At 37.8% G+C, this 23,906-nt stretch overlaps 1 protein-coding gene across 1 annotated transcript in view; it reads right to left on the reverse strand.

Moving 5' to 3' along the window:
• itfg1 (integrin alpha FG-GAP repeat containing 1) overlaps positions 1 to 23,906 on the reverse strand; it is a 237,556-nt gene that overhangs the window by 204,796 nt on the left and 8,854 nt on the right. The window contains exons 2-5 of the mRNA XM_043706920.2: positions 18,424 to 18,502; positions 18,200 to 18,336; positions 17,103 to 17,160; positions 3,044 to 3,124 (exon numbers count right to left, since the gene is read on the reverse strand). Coding sequence (XP_043562855.2) covers positions 3,044 to 3,124; positions 17,103 to 17,160; positions 18,200 to 18,336; positions 18,424 to 18,502 — 355 coding nt within the window. The remainder of the gene's footprint in view (positions 1 to 3,043; positions 3,125 to 17,102; positions 17,161 to 18,199; positions 18,337 to 18,423; positions 18,503 to 23,906) is intronic.

Below are 23,906 nucleotides of genomic sequence, written 5' to 3' on the forward strand. Positions count from 1 at the left end.
AACAAAAGTTTATTAGTTATTAAATGCATGGACGTTTAACATACACACACGCATTAGAACAGAATGTCAGGAGAAGATACAAATTTAAAAAAGGTACATGGATCAGTCTCTGGGTCGTGTGTGTTATGGAACAGGCCAAACCGCCTCAAAACGTTTCAAGTAGCCCAGACCCTAACTTTGCTAGTTGTTTTAAGCAGGTGTGAGTGGATATGCCTGGAGTGATGCAGCTGTCCCAACTGGTTTGGCTTTTAAACAAACCAGAATTTATTTGCAAGATTATCAAATGAAATACAGACAAGAGAACAGAATACTGAATAACTTAACCTATCTGAAAACCCAACAAATTTTCCCAACTTAATGATGCTGTTTAAAATACTTGCAACAATCCCCATAAACACACTTTTGCAAAAGAAAGGAAACATCCAACACAAGTTCTTACGGGAGAGATGTCATAGAGGGTGGATCAGCATGGACTTGCTTATTTAGGTCCAGCAGCTTCACTACTGACCACCTGCTAAAACCAAATCAACGAAGAGAAAAGGTAAGCTGGGAGAACTGGCCACTCTCCTTTCATTGTACAAGCTAGGTCCACTACTTTTCATCGTTTATATAAATGACTTGGATGAGAGCATTAGAGGCATGGTTACTAAGTCTGCAGATAACCCCAAAATTGGAGGTGTAGTGGATAGCGAAGGAGGTTACCTCAGATCACAATGGAATCTTCATCAGATGGACCAATGGGCTGAGTGGCAGATGGAGTTTAATTTAGATAAATGCGAGGTGCTGCATTTTGGGAAAGCAAATCTTAGCAGGACTTATACACTTAATGGCAAGGTCCTCGGGAGTGTTGCTGAACAAAGAGACCTTGGAGGGCAGGTTCACAGCTCCTTCAAAGTGGAGTCGCAGGTAGATAGGGTAGTGAAGAAGGTGTCTGGTATGCTTTCCTTTATTGGTCAGAGTATTGAGTCCAGGAGTTGGAAGGTCATGTTGCGGCTGTACAGGACATTGGTCAGGCCACTGTTCGAATACTGCGTGCAATTCTGGTTTCCTTCCTATTAGAAAGTTGTGGTGAAACTTGAAAGGGTTCAGAAAAGATTTATAAGGACGTTGCTAGGGTTGGAGGATTTGAGCTATAGGGACAGGTTGAATAGGCTAGGGCTGTTTTCCCTGGAACGTCAGAGGCTGAGGGGTGATGTTATAGAGGTGTATAAAATCATGAGGGGCATGGATAGAATAAAACTAGAGGGCATAGGTTTAGGGTGAGACGGGAAAGATAAAGAAGAGATCTAAGGGGCAACTTTTTCACAATGAGCTGCCAGTAGAAGTGGAGGAGGCTGGTACAATTGCAACATTTAAAAGACATCTGGATGGGTACATTAATTGGAAGTGTTTGGAGGGATATGAGCCAGATGCTGGCAAGTGGGACGAGATTAAGTTGGGATATCTGGCTCAGCATAAATGCGTTGGATCGAAGGATCTGTTTCTGTGGTGTACATCTCTATGACACGAAGTGCTTTTTAAAAACCTTGAAAGCCTTTTGCCCAAGTCAGTATTTGTTAGCTATAATCAAACTGGTCCTAAAACCCTTCAAACCTGGACCTCCTGAATTCTGTGTTTACAAACCCTCTGGGGAAAAAAAAAACAAGGATAACATAACCTTGTTTAAAGGAGCAGCATCATCACACATATGATCTATGCAGTGTCCCATCCAGTGCCATTAGGAAGTGGTAGTAGCAGTTGGTAATGCACCCTGTGATGCAAGACTGTGGAGTGACTTAGGCGACAGGTGATAAAGAATGGAATAAAGGTCAGGCGTTGGAGTCCATAAAAAAAGGGGTGTATGGGGTGCTTGATAGGAAGGGCAGGCGTGGTTTTCAGCACACATTCCTGATACTTGACATTTCATCAGGCATGGGTTGCCTTCTGGATCTTTAAACAGAACCAACAAGATTGAGTAATCCTCTAACCAAAGCATTCAGAAACAGAAGGGCTGACACTGGAATGCAGTCTGGAAATAGGTTATGCTCAAATTAATGAACAAGTGTGTGTATGACTTTTTTCCCCTAAAGTGATCATGCTATTTACTTACTCAAATAGTAATTTTAATTTACTCTAATAATTCAGACAACTTAAAGTACATTCAAACGCTTCAGCTACTATGTGGGTTTTGTAAATATTTATATTTTGTAGAAGTGACATGGTTTATTCAGATGACAGAATTCCATTAGCAGCTCAATAATTAACTCCTTCATGTGGAACGTAATTGCAACATCAAGATGGCGGCAGAGTAGGATGCTTCTGCTGGAGCTCTTCTGCTCACCTGTACTCTTTCTTCCCTTGTGTTTTCCACTCTTTTCTTCTTCTTTTCTTCCCTTAGTACTGGCAGCAAGTTACCGGGGCCTGCGATCTCCAGAGCAGCGCATGGGGAAGCAGCCTTGGAGCAGCACACAGGGAAGCAGCCTTGGAGCAGCACACAGGCAGCAACTCCTGGACAGAGCCCGGAGGAGGAGAGGCAGTCCTGGAACTTACCTTGGAGCAGCTGAGTACCAGTATGGAGCGGACAGGGCTTGGAGATGAGCAGGGACAGCTGTTGGACTGGGGTCGTTCACAGGCAGTCAGACCACATGTGGAGGCCCTGCGCTGAGCTACTACAATGAAAATATCGATCGAAATTTCCTACCTTAATGTCAACCCTTTAAATGATGTCCTATTTTTACACTTATTTTTCAACTCTGTAAAGCAATGCAATTACTTTTATTCCACTGCTCCATCCAAGAATGTACCTAGGTACTTGTACCTAAGGTGTCGCCATAATGAGGCAGATGTTGTAAAAACTTTTTACCGTACTTCTACGAATGGAGTACACGTTAACAATGAAAGGATATTCTGCATTGATTTATTCAAATTGACAGAACTACAAAGGGTACAAACAGATATTTGCTTCTACTACAAAAAAAATTCAGATGGTTGGAGCTGAAACCTAGCTAAATGTATTTTAAACATAATTACTTGTATGGAATGCAGTGTGAATGCCAGTGCCTACCTTCCAATCAATGAGCATATCTGTGGCTTTGTGTTCCCTTTGATGGTTCCAAATATGTCGGGTATCATATCACCATTAAAACTGAAAGGGAATAAATATGACTTTAGCCAAACAGAATTTAAGGGATCAGATAATCAAGACTTTCAATCAAATTAAGTAAAACATTGAAAAACGCAACACCTTTCATACTTCATCACAATTGTACTGCAGAGCAGGAAAACTGTGTACTACATCAGAAAAAGGAGAAAACGCTATTTTTAAAGAAAGTAAACATGAAAACAGGAACACAGAATTATTTATTCCCTCAGGTTTGTTTTACCGTTTAATTAGATCATGACCGATCTGCATCAGATCACCATTTATCCATGTTGCTTTCATATCCCTAAATAGCCTTGATAGCAAAATGATCACACTCACTGTTGAAACTTACCACTGTCTTAACTTCAATAGCTTTAAGGCAAACACATTATACAACGTCTCTCAGGCAGTTGGGTACTGTGGCCAGTTTTTTAAAAAAAAACAACCTATATCATACAGAATATCAGTACCAATTGGTGTAACTCTGAGAATAATAACTAAAAGCCATTTTTGGTATTGAATTTAAGCAGTGCTCAAACCTTCCAATTCACTATTTCTTATTTTCTGAAAATAGTGGATGAATTTTATCTGCAACATTCCACTAACTGAATTTGCAACTTGTGGAATTATAGACTAAAAAATATCATAAATTTAATAAAATAGCCAGCAAACTCAAAAACAGAACACAAAAACAATTGCTGAAACATGTTATGATACAGGCACACTGCATTTATATTAGAGGTCTGCATGAATAGTTTGACTTCACAATGCATTGCCACAAGCAAAACAAAAAATATAGTCTGAAAAATTACTTCCCCTTCAAAGAAAATCAAGAACCAGTAATCCAGTTAAGTTTGAAAACTGAAGTATCTTCCCCCTCTGCATTTCAAATTTATATGCAATACAATCACAATATGAATATTGTAATTATGTATATGAACATACATCATGTCATTTCATACAGGCTTCTATTTAATCAAATCTTTCCTCAATTCCACAAATGCATTCAAGTTAGTGCTGTAATTGAAAACGTTTTAAATGGTAACATAATTTTACCAGCATCCACTCGGATTTAAATTGCTACCAGTCCCCAAGCGTCATATGCTGATTAAGTTTTTAATATCCATAAAGTTAAAGTCTAAGGTGGTAACAAATATGCTTTACTTTCATCAAGGCAAAAATTCCCAGGATTAAAGTGGTGTGCTGGAAAAGCACAGCAGGAAAAAAAAAAAATCAACATTTCGGGCTTTTACCTGAAACATCAATTTTCCTACTCCACAGATGCTGCCTGACCTGCTGTGCTTTTCCAGCACCACTCTAATCTTGACTCTGATCTCCAGCATCTGCAGTCTTCACTTTTGCCTTAAACATTCTCAGGAGTTAACTCTTAGAGAAACAACAAATTTAAACCTGAATTTGCTGGCAAACTTTCACTCAGCATACTATGCAACCAATTTGATTTGTTAACTCGTGGCAAATACAAGGATATGAATGGTATAGCCAATCACTTAAACAGACCAAGGCACGACAGAAATCTTACATCATAACTTATGCAAGGTATTAGAAGGGAAAGCAGTTACATTTAAAATTTTGTAAAACCAACTCTGAAAACAAATTTGATTATAAGGGTAAGTGAATTGCTCTAAAACAAATTCCAGTCAGTTGTTGTTGTTTGCAAGAACATTACAAGCCATTTTTTGCACTGTTCACATCTTGATATAAATGTTGTAAACTCTGAAAGCCAAGTGACAAGTTACTGTGGTGCTCTTTGGTCAGTGAAAATTTACCCTAAAATGTATTGGTCTTTCTCAAAAATAATTTGTCAAGAAGCTGGAAGCCCAACTGGATGAGTCTTTCTTGAATTGTCACATGATATATTCAAAAGTATTGTAGGTCTACAATACAAAGTTTGAAAACCATGACTCTCATCATGTCCACTGGAGTTGGAAATCTTAAACTGCCTCGCGTTCCTGATTTAAGAATAAAATTTCGTACTTCCGTTACCATGCTGTATGACTATGACTCCATATACTTGAACTGAACAACAATAAATTCTAGGCTTGAGGCAAAGGGACAATTTTGGTGGGATAAAAAAGTCCAACGGGGGTTTGAAACATTAAATGATTACTTCTATGGATGCAGTTAAAAAGCTTTGTGCATTTGATTAGATTAGATTCCCTACAGTGCGCAAACAGACCCTTCGGCCCACCAAGTCCACACCGACCCTCTGAAGAGCAAACCACCCAGACCCATTCCCCTACATTTAACCCTGCCCCTAACATTACGGGCAATTTAGAATGGCCAATTCATCTGACCTGCACAGCTTTGAACTGTGGGAGGAAACCGGAGCACCCAGAGGAAACCCATGCAGTTCTCAAAACTTGTGGGAGCTCATCCAGCTGGAGCCATTTGAATAAAAAAAAAGACAGGCAACATGGTTGGCTCAAATTACCACATGTGAACTGGTTGCTGCTTAATGGAATTTCCTAATCTTTGCTGAATCACTATCGTTCGATTCATAATTAAAACATTCAAAAAATATGACACTGGCTGTGTCTTTTTTGCCATGATCTGATTTAAAAGCCAATTCACAGATTTATATTTGATGTACTATTATACCTTTTAATTGTGCAGGTATCCAAACACCAATGACAGGACTGACCCAGTTTCAATAGCTAATTCTAACAGTGAAGCTAAAAGATATCAGTCTTTCAAATTTGTGGTGAAAATATCCAAATGATTGGAGATACATTGCATTAATATATTCAAGTTACATAATTAATAATTATATTAAGCATTAATCATTTCCTTAGATGCTGAAGTTTGTTCAGCTTTATTCCAATCAGCAAGTGCAGATTTTTTGAAAATTCAGTTTAAAAGTCTAATGATGATCATGAAACTATTGTTGATAAACCATTGTGGTTCATTGATGTCCTTTAGGGAAGGATTTGTCACCCTTATTTAGTCTGATCCAGATATGACACAAGACCCACAGGAAACTGGTTGACTCTTAACTCCTTTTTGGATAATTAGGGATGACAACAAATGCTGTCCGACCCAGTAACACCCAAAGCCAATGAACAAATACGAAACAAAATCCTTATTTGGTGCATGATCAAAGTGTTACAACCTTCAAGAATGAAAAATGTTAAAGTTATCAATGGGACATAAATTCACAATTAGTTACACAGAATAGAAAGTAGCATAAATCAAAAGTTGCAAAAATATACCAAGAGAAAAAAGAAAAAAAAAGTGATCAAATCCCTTAGTTTTGCCTCTACTGCCTGCGATTTAAAAAGCAACTGTCACAAAACAAATCAGCCAAATTATGCTTCATCAATTTATTTCTTGACCACATTGCTCCCTATTTATAAAATTACTATTAATCACATATCAAACATAAACTTAATTAAAAAGTAAGTCTGCCAATCTTATTAGTTAAACGAAAAGTGGAAATGAGAAAATATCAAACGTTAACAAATAGAAAATAAGAGATATTTAAGTGGAAAATTAGAAATACCAAGAACTGGAAACTAACAATTGCTTTGCAATTTTGGTCTGCAAGTAATCATGCAATCTGCATTTGGTGACCCAAGTTGGAGGGGACACACTGAACAGCAAAGGGAGTATGCGAACTTGAAAGTAATTCACTGTTTCAGATGGGAGGAGTATTTCGGTTCTGGATTGAGAGAAAGGTGGTGGTGAAAAAGCAGATGCTGCATCTCATGTCTACATGGAGGGTGCTATCGAAAGGGGACAGGGCGTTAAGTGTAATGGCAGATTGATTCAGGATGCTCTAAATGGATCGATCCTTTCAGAATATGGAGAGGAGGGAAATAAGAGGAATTTTACGGTGACAATGCTCAACAGGTAGGGTAAACTATCTATTGAATGTGGAGGGTGTTTGAATGGATGATGAGGACAAAGGGACCCATCCCAATCTCTGTCTCTTACATCTAAAAAAAGCCTGGAAGAATACTGGACATTTATCTAGTACTGACTTCTTTTCAGTTGAATAGCATAGCATTACATATAGGGCAAGTGCGTAATCAAAGTGATGACAGCTTGCGGCATTTAGGTTACTTGGTAACTTTCTAAATTATCATGAAATGCTACAGTGCTTTATCAACATTTTTCTTATGTTCACAAATACAGCAAAACCTGCTTTTAGTCACAAATATAAATTCAGGAACAAGTGAAGAGGGCTCTCAGGATGCATACCTCTACCACAATATGCTGACTCAATAATTATGTAGTTCTTTCAGACTGTATTATAACTACAAAACTGAAAACAATGAATATTTTTATTAAGACTTGTCTTCTCACACAGAAAACCTTCAGCTCATCCACATCTAACAACATGCTCTGAAAGCTTGGCTCACATTTGACAGCTATAACAAATTGTACATGAGCAGGGGAAATTATCTACAATATCCTAAACAAAACATAAAAAAAACACACAATCAATTAATTTCATCTCCCCATATTCAGGGATTTTGAAAGAAGTAAAGCAAGGATCAGGACCTTCTTCAGCCATATCTATTTGTGCATAAGTGAATGCATTTCAACAAAGCTAAAGTTTAGATAATTTTTTTGCTTAAAAAAAAGTAAGAAGCAGGGTAAAAAAAATTACCACCATCCAAAAAGATGGGGTAATGACCGAGTGGTATTATCGCTGTACTGTTAATCAAGAGACCCAGATAATGTTCTGGGTTGAATCCTGCCATTGTAGATAGTTGAATTTGAATTCAATAAAAGAAAATCTGGAATTAAAAATGTATTGATACTATGAATTCATTGTCAATTGTTGGAAAAGACCACGTGGTTCACAAATCTCCTTTAGGGAAGGAAACTGCCATCCTTGCTGGTCTGACGTATTTGTGACTTCAGACTCTCAGCAATGTGGTTGACTGTCAACTGCCCTCTGGGCAATTAGGGAGGGGGGAGTAAATGTTGGCCTAACCAGCGACACCCTCATCCATGAATGGAGGAAAAAATTATGAGTCAGATCAGGACATTTGGCCTCTCAAATAAGCTCTACCATTTAATACAATAATATGATCGGAGTAAATAAAAGTACATACATTTGATGGTAAACTAGTTTCTGCTGAGAAGGAATGTGGTTTGCATGCTCAATGGTGAGATTTGCAGGGCTAATACACAAGTATTTTGCTTAAATCAGCTATAGCTCATTGAGAACTTCCCCATTTTTGACTTGGAAGATTACAGATTCAAGTGAAACAAGAGATTTGAAGTTACATTCCAGTGCAAACTTGGAGGAATACCATGATGTTGGAGGCCATTTAGTTGAGACATTAAGTCGTGGCTCAGTCTTCCAACCCTGCGAAGGCGTTAAATCCCATGGTATTGCTTTGAGGGTGGCAGGAGGATTTTCCTGTGTCCTTAACCAACAACAGTAAAACAGATTATCGAATTGTTGTTGTTCATGAGACCTGCTATAAACTGTTTAGCTGCCACATTTCCAAAAAAAAACAATTGCTCAGCTGTTTAGAATTATACCTCGCACAAAGGAAGATGATGGTGGTTGTTAGAGATCAGTCATCTGAGCTCAAGGACAAGAACCAGAGCACTTCCTGTTGGGCTCCTCAAGGTAGTGCCCTTAGCCAACTATTGCAGCTGCTTCAATGACCTTCCCTCCATCATAAGGTCAGAAGTGGAGGTCCGCTGATGACAGCACAATATTCAGTACCATTCGTTACTCCTCAAACACATGCAGCAAGATCTGGATGATATCCAGGTTTGGACTGACAAGTGTCAGGTAATGACCTCCAATACCAAGAGAATCTAAGCATCAACTTTTGATATACAATGGCAAGACCACTGAATTCACGACTAACAATGCTATAAGGTTACCAATGATTAGAAGGGACACTGGACTAGTTCTGCAAGTACTGTGGCTATAAGAGCAGAAACTACAAACACTGCAGCATATAACTCGCCTGACTCCCCAAGCCTGGCCATCATCTACAAGGCAGAAGTCAGAGGTGTGATGTATTCTTCCAGGCCCAAAAACACTTGACATGCTAGACAGCATCCAAGACAAAACAGCCCACTTGCTTGACACATCCACAAACAGTCACTCCTTCCACCACCACCACACAGTAGCAAGAGTGTGTACCACCTCGTAAGATGCACTGCAGAAATTCTCTTAAGGGTCTTATACAGCATCCTCCTGTCACAAAGCTGGTTCACGTTTTCCTAAAAGCTGTTCCTTTTCTCAAGGATATTATGTCCTTGTTTTTTTTCAAGAGAGGTCATAAATGCTTCCGGTGTCGATTAGACTAGTTTGGTACAGAGATTAAAGGGTATTCAGAGGCCTTTTTGTTTATATGTAAACAAATGAGACTTCAGACCAAAGTGGTCATGTTTCAGAAGTGACCTGTATAATGGAGGGGGAGTAGTCAGCTTTCTGGGCGGCACTGTCGTTCAGTGGTTAGCACTGCTGCCTCACAGCACCAGGTTCGAATCCAGCCTTGGCCGAATATCTGTGTGGAGTTTGCACATTCTCCCAGTGTCTGCGTGGGTTTCCTCCGGGTGCTCCGGTTTCCTCCCGCAGTCCAAGTGTGCAGGTTAGGTGAATTGGCCATGCTAAATTGCCCATAGTGTTAGGTGCATTAGTCAGAGGGAAATGGGTCTGGGTGGGTTACTCTTCGGAGGGTCGGTGTGGACTCCAACTTGTTGGGCTGAAGGGCCTGTTTCCACACTGTAGGGAATCTAATCTAATATAATCTAATCTTCTAGCTGAACAGTTTAGTCCAAAACAGTCTGCTTATGTGGAATCTCTCCCTCCCTCTTTCTAACTTCAACCTGAAAGCATCTGTTCCACTTTTTTTTTAAACTGGTCTTTAAGGGGGTTTGCTTATTGGGACTGTTGAGTATATTCAAAGCAGCATAATTAAGGCTAGTTTGGATAGACTGAGTTCTGTCAGAGTTTTTTATTCTTTTTTTGTGTTTCATTGTGTAATTTTGTGAATAAGCGTTTTTCTGTATTAAAACCTCGCTAATTTACTCCTGGTAATTTTCACTATACACTTACTGAAACAAATTGCAAAGTTATGGTCTAGGCTGCCTGCTCAAGAATGTTTTGAGTGGTCTAGCCTAGTCCATAACATTCCAAACCCGTGACTATTACCATCTAGAAGGACAGGGGCAACAGATATATGGGAACACCATCACCTGCCAGTTTCCCTCCAAGGTGCTCACTACCCTGACTTTATAGCATCACAGAATTCTGATGATGCAGGAGGCCATTTAGCCCATTGTGCCTGCACCAAATGTTATCGAGCAGGTCAGGCAGCATCCAAGGAACAGGAGAATCGACGTTTCGGGCATAAGCCCTTCAGGATTCCTTGGATGCTGCCTGACCTGCTGCGCTTTTCCAGCAACACATTTTCAGCTCTGATCTCCAGCATCTGCAGTCCTCACTTTCTCCCTAAATGTTATCTAGTCAAACTCCACCATCTAGTGCCAATCTCTTGTCTTTTCTCCATATCCCTGCACACCATTACACAACAAAATACCATCAAATGCCCTTTTGAGTACCTGAATTCAATCTGCACATTTCTAGGCATATTCCATACCCTAACAACTCACTGTTTGAAGACGTTTGTTTTCTCACATTGTTTTAAACTGATGCCTTCTCATTCACGATTCATTTACAAGCAGAAACAGCTTCTCCCTATCTATGCTGCCCAGCTTGCTCACAATTTTGAAAATTTTAATCAGATCTCCTCTCAGTCTACTCCTCACCAGGAAGAACAGTCCCAATGTCTTCCATCAATCCTCATAACAGTAATTTCTCAAATCTGGAACCATTCTCGTAAGTCACTTCTGCACTCTCTAATACATTTAGATCTTTCCTAAAATGTGGCACCCACTAATACTCCAGATTAGTTTCAACAAGTGTCTTGTACAAATTCAACATTACCTTTCTGATTTTAGATTTATTTATAGGGGCATGGACTTACAAGAACTATATGCTTTAATTATTGTGGTTTTCACCTGTCCTGTCTTCTTCAATAACTTGTGCATATATACAATCATGCCTCACTGCTCCTGCACCCCTTTTAGAATTGCATCCCCTACTTATCTTTCAGTGCTCTTCCAAAGTACAACGAACCTTATTTGCCACTGCATGGCCATTCCACCAACTTGCCAATATCGTTTTTAAGTTCCACACTATTGCCCTCAGAGTTTACAATTTATCTAAGTTGTGAGTCATCTGCAAACTTGGGTATTGTCTCCTGCATACCAAGATTCAGATCATTAACATTTTCATGACCCAGAAATACATTACTGCTCCTTCAGAGTCACTAAATCAAAATCCTGGGAATTCATCCCTAACAACACTGTGGGCCTACCTATAACACGTGAACTACAACAGTTCAAGAATGCAGTTTGCTGCTGACTTCAAGGGCAACAAGGAATGGGCAATACATGCTGGGCCAGCTAGCGATGCCAAAATCCCATGAATTAATTTAAAAACAAAAAAAAAATCACAACACTGAATACATATAACAGGCAAGTCATAGGGTTTCTCAAATATCTTTTCAAAGAATTTCAAAAGATGCTGGACTTCATGTTTTCCAATCAATATTACAGCAGCTTCTCATTTGAACCAACGTAACTGCTTAGACACAGTGGTGTTATATTTGTGCAGAAAGGCCATCAGATATACATTTATTCAAAATCACAGCTTTTTGTTTTCATCAATAGCAACAATTAAATAATCTACACTTGTCAAATCATAAAGACGGCAACAGACCCTTTCATCCAACCAGTCCATGCCGAACATAATCATGCTGAAATTAAACTAGCCCCACCTGCCCGCTTCTGGCCTATGTCCCTCCAAACCTTTCCTATTCATGCATTTATCCAAATGTCTTTTTAAATATTGTAATTATACCTGCATTCACCACTTCCTCTGCTAGTGTATTCCACATGCCAGCCACGTTCTTTGCCTGTCTTTTCTAAATCTCTCTGCTCTCACCTTAAAAATGTATCCGCTATTCTTGAAATCCACACCTTAGGGAAAATAAACAACTACCATTGACTATATATTCCTCTCATTATTTTATAAACTTCTATCAGGTCACCTCTCAACCTCCTACACTTCAGTGAAAAAAGTCCCAGCCTTTCTTTACAACTCAAATCTTCCCTACCCAGTAAGATCCTGGTAAATCTCTTTTGAACCCTCTCCAGCTTGATAGTATCCTTCCTATATTGGACGACCATAACTGGACATAGTATTCTAGAATAGGCCTCACTAATGTGAGGCACATCTTGGAATACAACCTTAATATGACTTCCCAACTCCTACACTCAAAGGACTGAGCAATGAAGGCAAATGTGCCAAACACCTTTTTAACCACCTTGCCTATATGGGCGCAAACTTCAAAAGAATTATGTATCTGCATCTCTAGGTCCCTCTGTTCTCAAACATTACCCAAGACCCTATCACTAACTGCATAAGCATTACCCTTGCTTGCTGCACTAAAGTGCATTTATCCAGATTGAACTCCATCTGCCATTTTTCAGCCCACTGACCCATTTGATCAAGATCCCTTTGTAATCTTAGAAAACCTTTTTCACTGTCTTCTATGCCACCAATTTGTGTGTCATTCACAAATTTACTGCCCTTGCCTTCTGTATTCTCATCCAAATTAGGTCATTCTGATGAAGGACTTATGCCTGAAACATTGATTCTCCTACTCCTTGGATGCTGTGCTTTTCCAGCACTCCACTGTCAACACTGATCTCCAGTCCTCACTTTCTCCAAATCACTGATATAAACAACAAAAAAAGGATGCAGAACCAATCACTGTGGCACAGCATTGGTCACAAGCCTCCAATCTAAAAAGGAACCTGCCACCATTATTCTGTCTCCTGCTGTTAAGCCAATTATGTATCCAATTGGCAAACTCACCCTGAATCCCATGTGATGTAACTTTACTAGTTAGTCTACCATGCAGAATCTTATTAAAAGTTTTACTAAAATCCAAATAAAAATGTTTACTGCCCTGCCATTGTCAATCTTTTTGGTAACTTCCTCGAAAAACTCAGTCAAATTTGAGATACAAGATTTTCCTCACACAAAACTATGCTGTCTATCCCTAATCAATGTTTGCCTCTCTAATTGTCCATAAATCCTATTTAGCACATTGTTGATTTTTATAAAAAGGCAGCACTATATAAGTGCATAAAAAGTGCACTCTCTATAGCTTCCATTTTGTATGTTTGCATTCAAAGTTAATGTTTTCGTTTGATATATACTTCCTTGAAATAATTTGATACACTTCTGTTAAAACTGGTATAGTAATGCAAGTTGTTTAACAGAAAATGTTTCTAGAAATTAAATGTGATATTACTGTATTTAATACTATTTTACTATATTTATAACACTGAATAGTTAGATTAGATTCCCTACAATATGGAAACAGGCCCTTGAGCCCAACAAGCCCACACCAACCCTCCAAAGAGTTACCCATCCAGATCCATTTCCCTCTGACTCATGCACGTAACAATTTAGCATGGCCAATTCACCTAACCTGCACATCTTTGAGCTGCGGGAGGAAAGCAGAGCACCTAGAGGAAAACCAAGCAGACAGACGGAGAATGTGCAAACTCCACACAGACAGTCGCCTGAGGCTGGAATCGAACCTGGGGCCCTGGTGCTGTGAGGCAGCAGTGCTAACCACTGAGCCATTGTGTCACCTGGTCTATTGCCATAGATTGATTTTCTTTTCTCCACATACTGCCTAATCAACCATTCCCATCCATTAGTGCTAAAATGCCCAGTCAGATTTAATGCAATTCACCCAACTGAAGACAAGTGATTCAATGTGCTGTTTCATGTTGAATGGCCACCGCATGAACTACCACATCATAAATACATAGCATCCATTTATGCTTTCCTACTACTGGAGAATTCCTGAATGTCAGAATAGCTGTTGCAGTTCATCATTTTTTTTGTCTTTTCTTGTTTCAGTTGTTGTTACAATTCTTCATCAATGTCACTTAAAAACACCACAACTTCACATTTTTCTTTTAAAAGTTCCCATTAAACGCAACTGGCAATTGTTGAGAAAATTTATCAATTTTCAATTTGCCTTCAAGACAGCAAAGAAAGGAAACAAAATTGACAAAAGAAATGGTCTTTAGTGAATAAAAAAAAAAGCTGGTATAGCTGTAACTGTGCTTGGCCAGTCAGAATGTCACCCCCATATTGATATGTTGATTTTATTAATTACAGTGTATCTGCATCCATTAAGTGATAATAAAATGGATAAATCAAGGTTCTAAGTTCATTCCATAAAATTAAAAACAAAACTTGGCTGGCTTGATAGAAGGATACACACAAGAGAAAGCAAGCAATAGTTTATCATTTTCTTCTTATTAGAGATTCTGATTACCTACTGTTGCTAAGATTAACCAATTTTTTTGTAATTTTACTAAATAGCTTCAAATTAGTAAACTGCAGGTGTTGTGCATTCATTGAAACACAATCGTAACCTCTTTGCTTGAGAAGGGAAGAGCATTCTAAAAGTACGAATGTTTCTAAGGCAATGTCCATCGGCACTCTATCTGGTGAAATTTAATTTCTTGGTTGCCAACTGAATGGCATTTTGTTTCTCAGCCCAATGAATAACTGGCAAGCTTCTCCTTAAATCGGGGTAGCCAATAATTATCAATGATCAGGACTAGAACTTAACTGAAATCTTTTTAAGAGGGGTTCAATGTGGGAAACATCTACTATACAACAAATGCATCCAGATTTTTTCTCTACTGTTACCCACTCATGTTACTGCACAAAATAAATTATTCAAAATTGTGAACGTTAATCTCAGCAATAAATTTGACTGACAAATTCAGAATAAAGGAGGACCACCCAGATTCTGGATCAAGTGAAATGAGCAACAGCAACAACAGTCAATGGATAAAGGAAAAATGTGACTAGTTTGCCTATTAGTTTTGAGGAGAAAGTGAGGTCTGCAGATGCTGGAGATCAAAGTTGAAACTTTATTGCTGGAACAGCACAGCAGGTCAGGCAGCATCCAGGGAACAGGAGATTCGACGTTTCGGGCACAGGCCCTGAAGAAGGGCCTGTGCCCGAAACGTCGAATCTCCTGTTCCCTGGATGCTGCCTGACCTGCTGTGCTGTTCCAGCAATAAAGTTTCAACTATTAGTTTTGAACTAGTTATAAGAAAAAGATAAGAGTAAACGTTCCTCTACTGCAATGTTAAGAGATCAACTGCTTTCCATTTACTTCAGAAAAAAATGGAAACTCCAATTCTGAAAATTTGGCGATTCACCTTTAAATAGTCACTTGGTTTTACAGAAATTTCAGTACAGTCATGAAAAAAAAGAGACATGATGAAGAAACATTTCATCTTGCACTCATCAAAACAAAGGGAAAAGCGATGAATGCAGGGCAAAAACCTTTGACATCATGTCTCCTTTTCGAGCATGTCACAGCTCAATTACTTTTGAATTTTACATATTAATTTTGCTTTTCATATTTGTTTGGTTGTATTCAGTCTCCTTAAAAGTCCAATTGACATAATCAATTTCTCAAGTGTTGTCTAGCATAAATTAAATTAGACTTTTGAACAGCCAGCAACTTTCAAATCACTCAGTTTCAGAGAAGAGCAAAGCTTTATATATACAGTGCAATGTAAAATGCAGAGCAACCTTTATGCAATGTCAGTTGGATACGCAAATAGTCACATTTAACTGATTACAAGTATAGTTAATATTGAAAAAGCATTTTGCTGTTTTCAAATTTAGCATTATTTGAACCATGACAATTGTTTGAAGATTTATAAAAATAATTTTACGACAATTGCAAAAAGTTAAAAAAGTGACATTCACTGCAAAAGTGACTACTAGAAGGAACATTAACAAGATAAAAATTCAACTTATATTCCCTGTTTAGAATAAATTCAACTGGTTATTCATTTGCACAATTCTGAGAGTTATTGCTAGCACTGACAGGGCTGAATAGCTTCACTTGACAATGTGGACAGACATGCTTCTTCACTATTAGACCCCTTGTAATGAAACAGAATATTTCAAGAAAAATCAGCATGAAGATCCCTCCCTAGCTATTCCTCAACATTTTAATCAATGCATTGTTTGCATCATTTTCTGTTTTAGATCATATTCATATTGCTTAAACTTCGTAGAACAATACTATAAAATACATGTAAGATTCAGAATTCCTGCACTTGGTCCTCCCAAAACAAAATAGATCATCCAGAGTTGTTATACAGACAGAGTAGGAGTTACCTTTTGACCCATGTTGTCCATGTCAGTCATTAAGCATCTATCTATCTATCTAATCTCATTTTCCAACATTTGGCCCAAGGGCTTGAATAACGTGATATTTCACAGATTTGTCTAATATATCTCAATACTTCTGAAGAATGCCTCAATTAATAAAGGGTAGCTAGTCAAAAAGAAATAAGAACCAGCATGGATAGAAGTCCTGGACTTTGAATTAAAGACAGCAATTCTAAAATATTTTTGAAACAGGACATGTGAATAATTTCATCATTTTACCAAATTTTTACTTTCTCTTCTTGTTGCTACCCTTCTAATTTCTGATTTGAAAAAGAAATGCTCAGTAGATAAATATACCTCATCTTTTCTCCTAACTGAAGTATTACTCAGCATTATTTTTCATCTCTGGAAAAATGCAACACAACAGTTATATCAGCTGAGATAAAAATTAAATCAAATCAGTCAATTCAGCACACTTGCAGTCTTATTCAACCAGGACTTTGAAACTGTCAAGTATTTTCCAGTCACAGTTCCACAAAGGAATTTAAGAAGGGGTGGCATGAAGAAATAATTTTCATTACATTGGATTAGCACATGGTAAAAGTAGCAACCAAACTGCATCCTTTATTATAGACTTAGTCACATTCAAATACAAGTTGAGACAAAGAGAATACTTACTCCAGTACTAGTGGTTCATCCAAAAAGCTGTGCTTTAAACTGGTAAAAAGTTTTGAATCTAAGAAAGAAAAAGAAAAACAATGTACTTACATACAATCAAAAAACCTCATGTGGTACTCAATGCAAAGTTTCAACAAAATACGCTAAAATGTACAAGTTTTCAATTGTATACAATCAACAGACTCAGCAAAATCTATAATGGCCCACTCTCAGGAAGCCAACTACAATGATATTCTACTGTTCAATTAGTAACATTCTCACCTGCAAATCAGAAGATTTAAAGCTTAAGTTCCAATCTAGATACTTGAGCACAAAATTTAGTAGGATACTTCAATGTGGTACTGAAGGAGCATTATACCATTGCAGCTGCTTTCTTTTAGATGGTAAATTAAACAGAGACCCAAGTTTGTATTCTCAGATAAACAAAATTAAAAATTCGATGGACCAGCTTTAAACAACAAGGGAGTTCTCTATTGTGTGCTTGCAAAATTTTTCTTCAGCTAGCAACTATAAAAACAATGATGTAGCTCTTATTATACTATAGCTTTTGAGACTTTGTGGTGGAGGCTACCTGTCTTGTTTCCCAAATTAAAACAGAAATACCACTTCAAAATGTGACTTTCTTGACAGTACAGCAATCCTGAGGTCATGACAGAATCTATTCAAATGAAAATTTTATAAAGTCCTAAAAGATGAGACTTATTCACTTGCTTCCTCCCTGTCAGAGTCTCCCCACATCAAAATGAAACATTCAATAGTTAGTATGATTTGAGATGGTCCTGTTGAGACTAGGTTTACTTAAATCACATAATTGTACCTTGATTGTTTCTCTGTCGAGCTTACAATAACATTATTTTAAAACAAAAAGCCTACTCCAAATTCAAAGTTGCTTCATTTAAATTAGTGTAAATAATCAAAATACTTGACTCCAAACAGTCAGCTTGGTGTGTTACTTTCATTGTTTAATTTGAAACATTATATACTTGAATTGTATAATTATAATTAAAGTCTCTTTCTTTATTAAACAAAAAAAATAAAAAATAATGATATAATTTGGACAAAGGTCAAAACACATTTAGTAATATGCACAAGCTTACCCAATGTTTGGTTACTTCCCCAGAAAATAACAATGCTTGTGTTGTCACTGTGACCCTTAGATCGAAGAGCAAGTAAGACATCCATTTGTGAGTCACCATCATAGTCTCCTGGAACCACATTAGTAATCACCAGATCACTGAAAGGAATAAAAGTAAAAAGTAAACATTCAACCATTCTACTTTAAAAATGTAGAAAAGAGAGATAATATAAAATGGGTACTTACTTCTGCTGAAGCACCACTTTGGGTTTTGGCTTATAATAGGGTGTCTTTACATCAGCCAACAAGATTATCAATTGATTTTCTATAACAGATAAAGGAAAATTTAAGAAAATTAAAAAAAGAATACCAATTGTACATAATTTTCAACATATCATAATGTAAGAGGATTTTTGTTTCATATTGCTCAAATTATTTGGAAGATTGCCAAAAAGACATAACCCATTTTTTTTTTAAATCGATCCTAAAGTCAAAGTGTGTCATACTGAATCATGGCAGTGAATCCCAATAGGAAAGTATATGGAAATTGAAACTTGCAAAGTTGATTGATCCTGAAAAATTGTCATTTCTTGGGTTCAGTCAACAATGTAATGATGCAACTGAAAAACAAAAAAATTTCTATAACTTGCGATTTGATAAAGATGGTTTGAAAGAACAATGTGCTTTGTTTTACGTTGGAAATAGGTATACTATCAACTGATTTCAAAGTGCATTGAATAGTAATTGGGGAAAAATGCAGTCTATTAAGAAAATAATCGATCTGTTTTGCAAACGTATACCTTTAACCATCCAAATATTTCAAGTTCCACCATAGAATAAAATTAGTGAGAAATCTGTCTGGTCTGGCTTTTGCTCAAACAATCTAAAACTACACTGCTTGGTTCTCTCCCCAGAGCCTGATATCACCCTTTGAATCAAATAATGATCTTATTTTCCCTTCAAAGCTGCAATCCTATCAGCATGAACAATGTTCCCTGCCAAAGCATTTCTTTCTTCAACAACTAGCAACAGTAAATGAGCTGGACATAGAAGAACAACTGCTCAGTGGCAATGTACTGATCAGAGTCAACCACCTGATTCAAAATTTTTCTTGTTGTTGAATTTTGAATCAAAATAAAAAAGATCTGGCAGTTACCTGTCAATCAGCATTAACAGGTGTACTCTTCACGGCAATGCCTCTGCCAATCAAAGTCCAACTACCAAAAATCAACATTCCCCTCTCATGTAACATAAATTTATTGGCTATCCCGTGGCTCAGTGGTTAGCACTGGGTTCAATTCCCAGTCGTGTATGGAGTTTGCACGTCTGCGAGGGTTTCCTCCCACAATCCAAAGATGTACAGGTCAGCTGAATTGGCCATGCTAAATTGCCCAGAGTATCAGGTGCATTAGTTAGGGGTAAATATAGGGTAGGGAAATGGTTCTGGGTTGTTTACTCTTCGGAGGGTCAGGGTGGCCTTGTTGGGCCAAAGGGCCTGTTTCCATACTGTAGGGAATCAAATCTAATCTAATCCCTTTGAAGTTGTGTTCTTAAAAATTGTCCTGACGAGTATAAAGCGAAAAGCTTTGATAAAATGTGTATTGTTTTCAGTGATACTCAATATAAGAAATATAAACAAAAAAAAACAGGAAGAGTTTCTACAAGGTTATAAAAAGGAAAGGCAAAAAGAGGAGCTCAAGTAAATATTAGTTTCATTCTTAGGGGAAATCAGATTCATAGAGTCCTATAGTATAGAAACAGATCCTTCAGTCCAACTAGTCCACACCGACCATATTCCCAAACCAAACTAGTCCCACTTACTGGCTTTTGGCCTGTATCCTCCAAACCTTTCCTATTCAGGTACTTGTCAGAGTGCCCTTTGAACGCTGTAACTGTATCAACAGCCATCACTTCCTCTGGCAGTTCATTCTACATACTAACCACTGTGTAAAAAGTTGCCTCTCATGTCCTTTTTAAATCTTTCTCCTCCCACCTTAAAATAAAATTTAAAATTTTAAAATCCCACACCCGAGGAAAATGATCCTTACTATTCACCTTATCTTGCCGCTCATGATTTTATAAAGAAATGGAAAACAAGAAAATGGTAGAGCTTTTGAACAAATATTTCATAGCTTTCTTCACAGTTGAAAACAATACACGTAGCGTAATGATAATAGAAAATAGAAGCAAATTACATTGATGCAATACTACATAATGAAATGCTACAGAAGGATTTGGGTGCCCTCCTACATGAATCACAAAAGGTTGACACGCAGGTATGGCAAACAATTACGCAAGCAAAGCGAATGTTAGTCATTATTGCCTGGAAGATGAAGAGGTGAGACTTTGACGAGACCACACCCAGCATTCCACATGCAGTATTGGTATTCTTATTCAATTCTTTAGGATGCAGTTCAGAGAAGGTTTATAAGTTGATTCCTCGGATGAAAGTGTTGTCTTATGCGGACTGGTTGAGTTACATTGATTTGTTTTCATTTGAGTTTAGATGATATGGTTGAAACACAAGATTCCAACAGATTTGACAGAGTAATTGCTGACACAATGTTTTTCTGGAGGAATTTAGCACGAGGGAGCATTATTTCAGAAAATAAAGTACAGTAACTGGTTTAAAAATGGCAATGAGAAGACATTTACTCTCGAAATTTGGAGGTGTCGGTGTTGGATTGGGGTGGACAAAGTTAAAAGTCACACCACACTAGCTTATAGTCCAACAGGTTTATTTGGAAGCGCTAGTTTTCGAGGTGCTGCCTCTTCATCAGGTGGTTGTAGAACAGGACCATAAGACACAGAATTTATAGCAAAAGGGTTACAGTGTCATGGAGCTGTAATGATAAACAAATTCAGATAGAATCTGAGTCTTGCATCTTTTAGAATGGGATATATAAATCCCAGAACTCCTTTTAAGTTACATTCTCAAGATAGCTTCAGCATTTCTAACAATAGGTGTATTCTCAGCTCAGATAATGTATTAAAGATGTGAGGTTAAAATATGTCTATGTCCCAATATTGAATCAGACTGGTTCTATTTCTTAAGTGGGACTTATAGAATCTTACATGGATTTCTGCTGTTTTTGAGTAAAATAAAATGTAATTCTGCAAATACAAATTCACCCCATAAACTTATATGTGTGCGCATACAGGAGACTGAGTGTGCGCGCAAGTGCATGTAAGCTTGAAGTATGTGCGTGAGTGTGATGGGGTATAAGCCTGAGAGGGTGTGTGTGTGTGTGGGCCAGAGTGCAGGAGATGCATGTGTGTGCGTATGAGAGAGGGTCTGCGTGCATGCATGAGTATGTAGGAGTATGTGTGAGAGGGAGAATGAGAGCATAGTGCAGTGGGGTCATCTGTAGTGTGACATGGACCCAAGGTCATGGATGAGGCCATCTCAATGGGTACTGAACTTGCCTATCAGCCTCTGCTTGGCCACTTTGCATTGTTGCTTCTGGACTTCAGAACAAGCAACAACACAAAATGGCCGAGTAGAGGCTGATAGCCATATATAATATATACACACACACACACACACACACACACTTTTACAAGCACTCAAACCCAGCTTCACTCTGTCTCTCCTGCACGTGCGCACATAAGCTTATGGGGTGAATTTGTATTTGCAGGATATATTTTGTTTTGCTCAAAGACTGCATAAATCAACGTAAGATTCTGTAAGTCCCACTTTAGAAGTAGAACATTGGGACACAGACAGACCTTAACCTCACACCTTTATCTGAGCTGAGATGGCACCTACTGTTATAAAAGTTGAAGCTATCCTGAAAATGTAACTTAAAAGGAGTTCTGGGATTTACATATTAAAGAACCAAAACTAGCATATCCCATTCTAAAAGATGAAAGACTCGGGCTACATTTGTTTAATATATTATTACAGCTCTAAGACACTGTAACCCTTTTGCTATAAATTCTGTGTCTTATGGTCCTGCTCCACAACCACCTGATGAAGAGGCAGAGCCTCGAAAGCTAGTGCTTCCAAATAAAACTGTTGGACTATTACTTGGTGCAGTGTGATTTTTAACTTTATTCTTGAGAGCCATGAATGCTTAAAATTTTCTACCCCAGAAAGCTGGGGAGGTTGAGTAATTTAGCAATGTAATGGCCGATAACTTATTCAAAAAGACAAAGTCAAAACATTTCACTGGGCCTTTATCAGGACTGAGAAACAAGAAATCCAACTGATATCCCCTTTCAAAGTTTTGTTTCTTGAGTCTCAGTCTTCATGAGTGCAAATCAAAAAGCCTCCATTTGGGTCTCTTTTTAGCAATGGTTGTTTGTTTGTGAGGCTTGGCCACAGATTCCTGAGCATAGATGAATTGACCCTGGAGTTCTTCAAAGTCTCAGAAATGTGTTAAAAAGCTTCAAATTGTAAACAGTGGTGCTGTAAACTACCTAGTTACTTTTAAAATGAAAGTAAGGAATCAAAGAAAATAATCAGTATTTCTACATGGGTAAGAAGTTAGCACGCTTCCTGTAATCATGGGGAAAAGGAAGCCATTTTGAAATTGGTTACAGGCTTCTCTATCAGACATCAATTGCAGTTTTGCCTCGGGATTTTCTGCCAGTTAGGAGCTGTACAGCAAATGACACATGTAGCTTGGCTTGCACCTTAAAAAGAAAAAACTGACCCTATTGTGCACCATATAAAACACAGGGAAGAACACAGCTCAGATTCAAGATCCCATTTGTGAGGAGTCAATGAAGGTTTTAAGTTTTGTCAAGCTTGCAGCTATAGGAAGAGATTTGTAGTGTAATTCTCACAATGAGAGATAGTTCTGCGAGTGGAAATGATCGAGCTGGAAACGTGAAAAGGCAGTTGGGAATAACTGTAAATTGTTTGACACATGGACAGTAATTCAATGGAGAGTGATACTAAAGATGGCTTTAAAAGGAATGGTTTATTTTCATAGCTTAAAAAGTATAAATTATCTAGAAGAGAAAACTGTTTAGCCAACACTGCTTTTGTTCAGCTGTTTATTACACTAAAATTTGAAAACATGAAATGTTAAGGGGTTATTTCTTCAATTCTTTGAACTTAAAGTTTAAATTTTCCTTAAAAGTTCATGGTCTCTTTGCAGATGTGAAAAAGTACACAAGATGTAAGTGATCAAGTAGTGACTCCCAGGGATATATAGCTTAAACAGAAACAGTAGCAAATTTCCTCAATTTTTTTTTCCTGTTTAACTCTTTTTCCTGCCATTTTCAACCCTTTGTACTGAAGTTCCTTCAATCACAACTGCCAGAAATTATAAACAAATTCTCAGGATGCCTTAATAAAATATATATAAAACAACATCTCATGCAGCCATTTTATCTAAATTAATTGGCTTTTGAGAGAAAAAAAAACACACCTTAAAATTTATTCAATCGATCTTACTCATACAAGATTCTGGCTGCCCTAAATTGCATTAAGCATTGTTAACTTCTCACATTGTACGGTTTAATAAGATTACGACTATTCTGATTGTGGCCTCCATTCCACATTCCCACTTATCCCCAATAAAATGTGTTTTACATAGAGTCATAGAGATGTACAGCATGGAAACAGACCCTTTGGTCCAACCCGTCCATGCCGACCAGATATCCCAACCCAATCTAGTCCCACCTGCCAGCACCCGGCCCATATCCCTCCAAACCCTTCCTATTCATATACCCATCCAAATGCCTCTTAAATGTTGCAATTGTACCAGCCTCCACCA

Source organism: Chiloscyllium plagiosum, unplaced genomic scaffold (genome assembly GCF_037043375.1).
Source record: "Chiloscyllium plagiosum isolate Xiang-an unplaced genomic scaffold, Cpla_swu_hap1 HiC_scaffold_17, whole genome shotgun sequence".
Lineage (NCBI taxonomy): Eukaryota > Metazoa > Chordata > Chondrichthyes > Orectolobiformes > Hemiscylliidae > Chiloscyllium > Chiloscyllium plagiosum.